At 39.9% G+C, this 11,053-nt stretch overlaps 1 protein-coding gene across 1 annotated transcript in view; it reads right to left on the reverse strand.

Moving 5' to 3' along the window:
* The window catches only part of ar (androgen receptor), a 32,144-nt gene extending 21,483 nt beyond the window's left edge, over positions 1 to 10,661 (reverse strand). Inside the window, exon 1 of the mRNA XM_030745828.1 lies at positions 9,366 to 10,661. Within this exon, the coding sequence (XP_030601688.1) occupies positions 9,366 to 10,495 (1,130 nt within the window). The 5' untranslated portion in view covers positions 10,496 to 10,661. The remainder of the gene's footprint in view (positions 1 to 9,365) is intronic.
* Positions 10,662 to 11,053: the final 392 nt, after the last annotated feature.

Consider the following 11,053-nt stretch of genomic DNA (forward strand, 5'->3'; position numbering starts at 1 on the left):
AATAAACTAATAATAAAAATAAAAAAAAAATGGCAGAAAAGAGCTTGAATTGATCAAATTTGCACATAATATGTTAACAGAAAGGAAATTTTTCTTAACCCAGCCAACCAAAATGTGGTATCCTATTATACATAATTGTGTATATCCTAAGGCTTTTGGTACTTTCTTTTTCAAAATTAACTTCCTGTCACAGCTTTTTGCTGTGCTTAAAGATACCGTAAAGGGTAAATTATCTGGGCTAACCACATTTAGCTCTTTTTACTGAAAACAGGAAACTAGCAAGATTGTTTCATTGACAGAGCAAGGGTGATAAACATGTTTTTTTTTTAACAAGGAGACTGACTTTTTTTTCTTGAATAAAACCTGATGAGGGCATGCTTTTTATGTAGCGTGAACATAGTGCTATCTTTTAGTTTAGTTACTCTGTTGATTTGCAAATGTTTTAAAATGTACTGATTTGCATGGAGTGTATTTGTTTAATTAATGTGTTTACATAAGGTTTTAGATGTGGAACCCAGGTGCTTTAGGGCACAGTTAATGGGGATCCCAACAGAATGAAACAAGCAAACAAAAATCAGTGTTATTCATGTTTGAAAAATTCATAAATAATTGTTCCAGTCATCTGGATTGTGTTTATGCTCAGTCCAGATGATGTAGTCCAAAGAGAGATTATTATAAATACTTCATTAGAAGTTTACACCTGAAGCTATAAACATTGATCATATTTAAAATTGAAGGATTAATTAATGGGACTTCTTTAAGCAGTCTTGCAGGAATGGGGTCTAACAGAAATGTTGATGGTTTGGAGTAACTATTGAAGTTAACTCAAAGAATAATCAGAGAGAAAGATAAATATCAGTAGTATTGAAAGTAGCTGATCATAAAGATATGTCTTTGAGATGGTTATAAAAATTTTTCTCTAATGGTTAAAATGAAGTCATTACTAGTTAAAGTTAAAGTTAAATGTGAGGCTCAACAGAGCTCTGACTCTTTATCAGCCTGGCTACAGTGCTGAAAAGAAACCTGGGGTTCAGGATGTCCCATCAAAATCAACAGAACCTTTTCACCAGACCACAGACCACACACACACACACAAAAAAAGAACTTGGTGCAAAAAACTAAAGAAATTTGTGTTCGGTGGATTATTCACTGGTTAGGAAAATGCATTTGTGGGTTGAGCAGCAGAGTTGAGTATGTGGGTTGCGCCCATCAAAAACTTGCCAAATCTTCTCTGCCAGTGTCAAACAGCTTTTTCTGCTACCGACTCTTATTTTGAGCTCCTGGTATTCCAAGGTGCTGACAATCACATCACTGGAGGCAGCCTCAATGCAGAGAGATCTGGAGATGAAATTCTGTGACCAGTGGCAATCCCGTATCTCCACAGTCTGGGACCAATCGCTCTCCCGCACAGAGCGGGCTTTATCAGAGACCACCTGGAGAGGATGGAACAGCCTGCTTGCATTCCTGATCGCAACTCCACTGAACTCTTGTTGGATCAGCTTGGGCGTGCTGTTTGTGCCAGTGTGACCAACACAACCACATTGGCTGACTTGTGACAAATACTGCTTGAAGAATGGGATGCAGCGGTGTGTGACCAAGCTGGTGACCAGCATGAGGAGGAGGTGCCACGCTGCTGTGGCTGTGTATGTTTCTTCCACATGTTACAGAGGCCCCTGTTTGCTAAAATGACTAAATTGTTAAATTGCCGATACATCTTCTTTCTTCAAACTTCAATCATCCAATCGAATAAACAACTCCAAATGTGGCACCATTTAATGGGAAATAAACAGGCTTTGAAAAAGTATTGCCGTATTGCCGAGAAACATTGTTACAACAATGAAACAATCAACCAAACACAAATTTCCTTAATTTTTGTGCTAAGTTGTGTGTCTGAGATGATGTTTTATGGGCTGAAAAGTAAATCTGAGTTTCAGTGTCTTGTGGCATTGATGTAAATGGTAAACGGACTAGTTCTTATAGAACGCTTTTCTACTCTAGCTGAGCACTCAAAGCGTTATGTGTGATCCAAACATCCCTCCTTTGTAAGCAATAGGTGTAACTCTGGTGTAGTTTCAGAGGTAGAACATTACAGATGAACCAAGTCTGAATGAATACTGTGCAGTTTTATTTTACCTTTATTACAATTTTAAAATGCAAAAAATGACCCTCAGGTGATACTCACATATGCTCCAGCATTAACTTTTGTAGCATACTGATGTCATCTTCTGAATGATTAGATTTAATATAGTTGCTATGGTGAGCATTTAAACATTTTCTAAATAAAGAGATAATATCCAGGTTTATTCTTTCCCACTAGACACAACATGTATTATGTACCCATGTATTTAAAAAAAAAAAGTATTATACTGTAAAAATACAAATACATAACTTTCAAAAGGAACACATTAACTGGCCTTTTTTTTTTTTTTTTGTAAAACTGCTTTGTGCCGTCGTACAAGAATTAGCAATAATTTTCCTGGCAGGACCGCTCCCCGATCAGACACAGTGTTTTTGTATATAGTGCTATGGGTAAACATCTGTTTTCATTTGTTTACGTGGTCATGGCTTATCCATGGTAAAACAGCTGAGAATGATATATTATGGTCTGATTCTAGATAGATCACGTTTACTTTAAGTGCTTCATAATAATCACTGAGGTTGTTTCTTCACTCTACTCACTTTACTCTACTATGCAAGCCTCTCGATTTGTGCTCACATTGCTGCCACTCTGGATACTCGGTTCACTCCACGCACAGACAAAACTGAAACATTCAGTGTCCAATTCCTGCTCTTTGTTGCCGGCCTTGTAAAATTCTTCAAAGCTTGGCTGGTTGCTAAAAACGAGTTCTGCACTGATATTAAAGGACATTAAAGGATCCAATCATGTTATTTTTCTTGGTGGTTTCTACCAAAGCTACTCCTATTATGATTCTAATCAGAACTGTTCTTACCTCTATTGGAACAATGAGGCCAGTCCCTTTATTTTTGCTGTAGACTGAAAACATTTAGGTTTTGAATGTGAGGCAAAAGATCAACATCTCAGTTTTTATTTCCAGGTATTTACATCTGGATCGGATTCACAGTTCAGATGGTAGCACCTTTTTTCTGAAGTCACCCATTTTTTTGTGTGAGCAAAAGTACTGGAACATGTGACTGACAGGTGTGTTTTGTTGCCCAGGTGCATCCTTTTACATTGATTACTCAAACAACAAATAGCGCCGAATGTCTGTGCTTAGTTTCAGATTTGGGTTTTGCCTGTGCAGACTGTGCATTTATACAGAGGAGTAACCAGCATGAAAATGGGTGAAAAATGGTAGTATGTAACAGATTTCAAACAGGTAGACTAAGGAAAACAACAGCAGTTGATGACAGAAACATTGTAAGAACAACTTTTAGTGACATCAGCAACAAATTCCAGAGGGCAGGAGTGAAGGTGTCACAATCTACTGTTCACAGAAGACTCCATGAACAACAGAGGCTTCACCAGAAGATGCAAACCACTAATTAGCAAGAAGAAGAGGAAGGCCAGGCTGGAATTTGCCAAGAAGTGCAGAGACAAGCATCAGAAATTCTGGGACAAAGTTTTATGAGAGAAAGATGAACTTTTAACAAGGTGATGAAAAGGCTAAAGGTTGGAGAAAGGATCTGCTCATGAGCCCAAACATACGAGCTCATCTGTGAACAGTGGAGGTGATGTCATGGCTTGGGCTTGCATGGCTTCTTCTGGGACGAGCTCATTAATCACTGATGATGTCACCATGATAGCTGCAGTACAGTGAACTCAGAAGTCTACAGAAACATTTTCTACATTTTCTACAGAAACTTCAATTTAAAGAAAGCTGCAACCAAACCGATCGTGAGATCCGTCATCATGCAGCAAGATAATGACCCACAACTACAAAGGAGTTCTTCGGGGGCAGGAAGTGGAAGGTTTTAGACTTGGCTGGTTAATCTCCAGACTTGAACCATACAGAGCATCTTAGCTACTAAAGAGGAGACTGAAGGGAGTAACCCCCCCCCCCCCCCCTCCAAAGAAAACAAAAAAAAAAACAAAAAACAAAAAACAAAAAAACAAAAAACAAACAACAACTGAAAGAAGCTGCGGTGAACACCTGGAAAAACACCACAAAAGAAGAATGCAAAGATTTAGTGATGTCAGTGGGTCACAGGCTTGATGCAGTTACTGCTGCTAAATATTAAATCTTATTCACTTTAATCTATTTGAAGCTTTTCTGTTCCAAGAATTTTGCTCACAAGAAAAATGTGTAGCTTCAGACGAAAGGCGCTGTCTCCTGAACTGTGAATCAGCTGAGATGTTGATCTTTTTGTCTCAGATTGATTTTTGATGTCAAACCCAAATGTTTTCAGTCTGCAGCAGAAATAAAGGGATCGACTTCACGGTACTTTTGGAGGCGAGTGTATGTCCTGGGGATTTGTTTCTGACAATTAACCTACTGGGTATCAGTGAGTTTTGCAGCATTCACAGGGCTGTTTTTAATGCTGTGACAGTTCCAATCAGCAACCTCTTTGTCCGAAACTGGAACTCTGGTAGGATTACTGATACAGAGTGCAGGAAACAGTAAACAAGAAAATAGCCCAAGTTAATGTTGAACAACTTTCAAGCTGCAAAGTAAAAAATTAAAAAATTCCTGTTAAAATGTTTCTTTTCTTCTCTTGACAGGCATAAAGCATTGTCTTTCCATCAGGCATATTCCTAGAATTTAATCAAAACTGCAACTTTACATGATTGCCTGGCTAAATATCCTCAGCCAGCTGTGCAGCTCACTGCCACGAGGTCCAAATGGATGAAACATGCTTGAGGTTTCTTGCAAAAAAAACCCCCACAGATGTTCCTCATGCCCACAGCACTTGAAACTGCAGCACGTGCACACGTCTATTGCTTTATTAAACTCTGAATAGTGAGGCACAAAATATTTTTGTTAAAACCCAACTCAAGAAACAGCAACAAGAGGCAAAGCAGCAGGCTCTCACTCACGGCGTAAGAGACATTTTAGCGATGTGGCAGTGGGAAAAAGAGTTCAGCAGAGATCAGCTTTTTCCAAATGAATGGCAGATCATTGCTGTAGTTGCTAAACAAAGGCTGAGTGTGTTTACAACTGTCTGTGTTATTTATTTATTTCAACTTTTCTTTCCTATCTTTCTATATTTTTTTTTAATATCCAAAAGCGTTCTATTCATTGCTCCTCGAACATCTCCCAGATCTTGTAGCAGCACAATTCTCTGAAAGATCATGCACCTTAAAATAATGACTCCTGTTTGTGTTGTGTATAGATACATAAAATAGACTGGACAAACGGCTTGGAAAAGAAAAAAAATTTACCTGTATATGCAGGTTTTTGTACAGACTTCAGGCCAAGGCCTTGTTCACTCGGTGTCCTATTGACCCTGCAGTCTAAACTGTAAACCACATAACCTCTCTGAACCCAGTTTGAGTACAAACAGGAGCCCATCTGTCACAGATGAGTTGTTTCCACTTTCTTTCTTCCAGTGTCGTGTCACTACACCTTGTTCCCTACAATCAGATATATTTACTGAGAAATAAAATATTCAATTAAGGTTATCAAATGTCACTATTGTTTTTTTTCAGTGAAAAGCTCAAAGGTAAAACAAAACATTCATTTTGTTGCGTTTGGTATGACTTCTTTTGGTATCTCGCCGAACAACACGTGTCAGCAGGAATTGAGTTCAACAGCAAGTATAGGATGGCTTCCACCTTACAGATGTCTCTACAGCTATATCAGCTCCATTCATTGCACAGTACCACAGGCTGCATTTAAAAATAGGTTTAGGAACTTTGATGCCTTAAAATGGTTTAGTGACTACCATTTTAAAAGCCTCGTGCTGAGCATTTTAACTGCCACCATCTTGTTTTTTTGAAACCAAACATGAGTGGTAGATTTGTCTGTGAAGCTGAGAAGCCAGCAGAAGCAGAAACCAGCAATTAAGGCCATGATCATAATAAGCCAATATCGACTAGGTAATAAATCAAAAGAGAAGTTACAGCCATTTTCTAAATAGACCTCTCTACAATCCCAAGACATCACCCCCTGCTGAGCTGCACTTTCCAGTCGTGCTAACAACCATGTGCTTTCTTTTTTTTTTTTTATTGTTTTGATTTGGTCTCTTGCTTGAATTTACACTATTTCAGGCTTGCCAATCAAATAATGTGCATCGCTTTAAGCATTCTGTCTGCCATACCTGCAACTGGCTGCCCTCGCCAATGTGGGTGGACAAGAATGCCTTTCAGTATTAGAAATTCAACAATATTTCCTTTCTGAAATCATAAAAGGCTCTAACATCCCTGGACAGAATAAAGGCAGCTCGCCAGCAGTGAAATACTATAAACACTGAAATGCTTGATTTCAAACCTGAGGAAACATTTAAACCCCATAGAGAATGTTTCAGTTTAACCCTTTTATGCATGATGGTGGACGGCCGTTCAAAGCAGTTCTCTTGTATATGCCTGTGTTTTGTCTTTTCAGTTTAAAACTTGAGCAATCAAGCAGAGGTCATCTATGACCCCATTTTACTTTATTTTATAGCGGAATTCTTTTTAAAATAGTTTATCATGCCTATACTGATAGCAATAATGTTTCCACAAAGACCACTCCTATTATTGATCTATCAGTGACAGATGTTCTAATATCATAATTTATTGTTTTCATCCTGAGCTAACTCAGCTCCATCATTTGAGCTGTTTTCACTGTGGGGGCATGAAGTATCTGCCTCGAGGCTTCTGCAGCAGTCAGTCTTGCTGCCCTATGTCTGTTAGCCATGTTTCACAATAAATCTTCAGAATGTAGTTATTAGAAGTGGAAAATTGCTATAAAAAAAAAATTTTAAAAAAAGAATATGCTTATATTTCCAGATTAACAAATGATACCACACAACTTTCCCACACCCAGGAACACGTTCTTGTGTAAAAGTAGGAAAAGTTATAGGAGGAGTAGACTGGAAAGTTAATGGTAGGAAATGTTTTTATATATAAATATATGGGTAAATCTAATATGGGTTCATTAATGACCTCACTGGGTCACTTGAGGGTTATTGCAGATGAATTTAGATGACCCCGCTGCTGCACCTCCTCTCAGCAGCTCTTCATTGTCCTCGTGCAGGAGAACACCACGAATCCCTGCTTCCACCAACACTCTCGCTCAGAAATGCATTTTGCACCACACAGCCAGTTATGCGGTGTACTAAACTCCAACAGCCAGAGAAAATAATGTCTCATCATTGACTGTGCTCCCAATCAGTCAGCCCAGTGAATTCACAGGCAGTTGGAGAAAGGTCTTCACAACACCAGCAGATGACACCTTTGTGTGGTGTACACATGATATGGTGGCTGTCAGTTAGAATGCCCATTTTGTGTCCTTTGTTTTCCTCAGAGCCAAATTAGACTTAAGAGTCTAAATTAAAATGTGTTGAGAGATTTTAAAAACCTGACACACTCAAAAACATTTAAAGCAAGAAGCACTCTGAGAGTGCAAACCTCTGCCAAGGCAGCTCACTCTCTGGGCAGTGTTTACTTTAGGGCTGCATGACAGATGTTTACTTTGATTACACAAACATCATGCAGATGCAGGACATGGATAATGGGTACTGATTTGCAAATAACTGGACATTAATACTTCGAGCTTATTATATAACATTATGCTGTAGTATATTTCTAACTAACCAGGCAGCTCATCCTCTTTCTCTTGACAATACTTTCTTTAAGTATGTAAAGAATTTGGGGTCTGCTTGAAAGAAAGGCAGGTGAAATGTAAAAGTGAGGTCACTTTGATCTTCAGATCAATCTATTGACCTTGATGGATAGGTCAGAGGTCAAATGTGATATATTTTTAAAAATTTTATACAGTACTTTCTATACGTTGACAATATACAGCACACTTCTAAGAATCAAGTCATCAGGCTTTTTGTCAGTTTTTGACCAGTAAATCATTAAGCTGACCTTGAACATTAACAAATGTTAATGGATTGTTAACATGACCCCACTCTGCACCCCTACACAGTTTTATCAGAATTCATTCAAAACTTTTGGAGCTGTCATGTTTACAGAAAGAATTGCACACACGCACGCAGCACAAAACATATCCTCCTTGGCAGAGGTAACTAGGAAAACACCACCTGCTTTTATTTATTTATTGTATTCGTGTTGTGATTTATTCCCACTTTTGTGCCACAGAAACAAAGAAATCTTTATACGGAAACATGACTGTCCTCAGCGCTTTACCACATTATCTTTGAAGATTCAGCCAGTGCCAAACTGAAGTGAGATAACACATGAACATCACCCACTGACACAGGCAAATTAAATCTAGGCATTCATCAAGGTCACTATGTTTTTCTATAAATCACCTTATTTTTCATAATCTTATGAACCAACATTTACAATAGTCAAAGACCAACACTCACCTCCACTAAAGAAAGAGTCAGGCAGCATTTCTGTGCTCTGAGTTTATTCTGTTTTGTCATCTGACCTTACGAAAAGAATACATCCACTATCATCTGAACACATACAGCAGTTATCTGTGATTATTTTTTCCATTCACTTTTTTCAGGAAAAAAATTGTTTCAAAATGGAATGACACTTTATCCATTAAAATCGTTTGATAAGCAAAACATTAAAAAAAAAAAAATTCTTCCTGATGGAGGAAAAAAACAAAACGGAAGTTTTGGTGACTAAAAGGAAAGGTTGGCAACATGTTTCAGTTTATAGTTTTGTTGTAGTTTTGTTGTAGCCATAATGAATTTGACATACTTAAATCATTGTCTTTTTAATTTTTTGACTTTCACACAGTGTATCAGCTCTGGGTTACTGTAAAAATGCCAAATATGTGAAGCAGGTGTATTTCTAGATGATGTCGAAAACCTCAGCCTACACATTTTCTCAGCAGGGATTTTTTAAAACTCTGTTCAGTTTGCCATTTGGCTTGGAACCGGGAAAAAAACAAGTGTGGTAAAACAAAACAATTAAAAAGTAACATCTGTCTGCATGAAATATAGAAACTGACACGCTGTAATGAAGTTGAGAGAAGGTGTTGTCTTTTGCTGTTAGTGTTGGTTTGTCCGTCTGTGGACTGTTGAGCTTGGTTAGAGACAGACCCTCAGCACCCACACTAGGGGGACTGCCCCCCCCCCCCCCCCCTCCACACACACACACAAAGGTCAACCTGTGGTCCGATTTCGAATGAGTATCTGAAGTAGATTCAAATCGTATTTTTCGTGTGCATTTACGTCTAAGTCAGAATAACCTCACTCATTTCTCCTAAATTTTTCAGTTTTTGATTCTACCATGACTTAATATACCTTTTTTTTATTATTATTATTAAAGTAAAGCTTACCTGGCGTCGTTGTAAGTGACATCCAGCCATTCGCCGACATCACCCTTCACGTAGTTGGAGTTGGGATAGGGCGTCCTCAGCATCCCGCCAGGGTACCACTGTTCAGGGCGCATGACGCCCCCGTCATATGGATTGCATACGAACGCGGAGTTCGCTCCTGAGCTCTGCACATTCATGCACTGCCTCGACCCCCAAAACTGCGAGGTGTAATTAGGCGTATTGACCCACAACGCCCCTGCAGACACACTTCTCTCAGATTTGACTTTGACGCCGTATTGTTCTGCGTGAAAACCACCGAACTTGTTCTCCGTGGCATCCCCAGCTTCATCCAGAGGGTTGTAGGCTCCGCGCGGCCTCTCTGTAGCCGTACGGCCGAAGTGTGCCAGCGGCTCTGGCGCAGCTGGGGCGTAAGGGCAAGAGGCAGCGCACGCTATGTCCAGATGATCTATCTCTTTTGGAGTTATGTCATCAGCCTCGCACAGCGTGAAGTTTTGCGCATTCACAGATGTTGCCGTGGAAGTGGTGCGATGAAAAGGCGCAGCAGTTTGTGAACTTTTGAACATTTTCACCTGTTGCTTCTGGTCGTGCAGCTCATCTCGGTTGGGACACCGGTACTCGGAGAGAGAAGCGGAGGTTCCGGGACAGTTCGCAGCCGCGGCTTCGACCCCGAATAAATACTCAGCGCTCATTTGATCATTTGCCGCAGACGGGGGAAGAGCAACATGCGCTTCGCTCGTGTCACTAGACTCTGTTGCCAGACCCAGAGACACGGACACAGCTTTGCAGAGCTCCCTGGCTGTTTCTGAGATTGTGGCGCAGGCAGAAAAGGAGCGACTGTCGCCCACTCGGCAGTCAGCGTTTAACTCATCCTGAGGAGAAGCAGCTGTCTGGCAGCAGCGTTTCTCCATGTCACAGGCTTGCGGAATAATGCGCCCGGATCCGTAAATGTCTGCATCATCGGATTCTGTCAACCTCCCGGCATCGCTTCCTGCCGGGGTTTTGGTCAAACAGACACGACTTTCTTCAGTTTTTTGCGCCATACTGACAGCGCTCACAACGTCGCCTGAGTATGTTTTTCTATCCTCTGGCCAAATTTTGCTACAAAATAACTGTCGGCTCGTTTGGCTCATGTCCCAGAAAGTGTTTACTTTGCCAGGACTTTGCACGACAAAAATCTCTGTAGGTCTCAGTAGCACAGTAGTTAAAGCTCAGCCCAATTCTCACGTTGTGAAAAACGTTTTGGTTAAAGGTCCTAGGTGAACCACAGGAGTCACAAACTCCTCCTAAACTGAGATGTTCAGAGTCAGGCGCTCAACTTGTAGTTGATTAAAAGGGAATTTGGGGAAGGACTTTGTGTCTGTCAAGCATGAGTCTTTCCCCCAGTAGGTTACAATAAAACCAGGGCGCCAAATGATTTGTAGACTTCAATAATAAACTTCTACTTATCATCGCACCAAAAGGCATGCTAAGAAAACTTCAAGCAAAACAAATCGTCCATTATGTAATGTTAGCCTTTTTGCCTCTGGTTGTTTTACATCAGACTTGCATGTGTGTAGCCCATCACATTTTTATGGGCTCATCACAGCTCTCTCTCTCTCTCTCTTTTTTTTTTTTGTAGATTTCCAGAGGGTACAAACCTATTTCCTTTAATGTCTTATGGAGTAAATAAGACCTCAGTCTTTTTGATA

Source organism: Archocentrus centrarchus, chromosome 14, assembly GCF_007364275.1.
Source record: "Archocentrus centrarchus isolate MPI-CPG fArcCen1 chromosome 14, fArcCen1, whole genome shotgun sequence".
Lineage (NCBI taxonomy): Eukaryota > Metazoa > Chordata > Actinopteri > Cichliformes > Cichlidae > Archocentrus > Archocentrus centrarchus.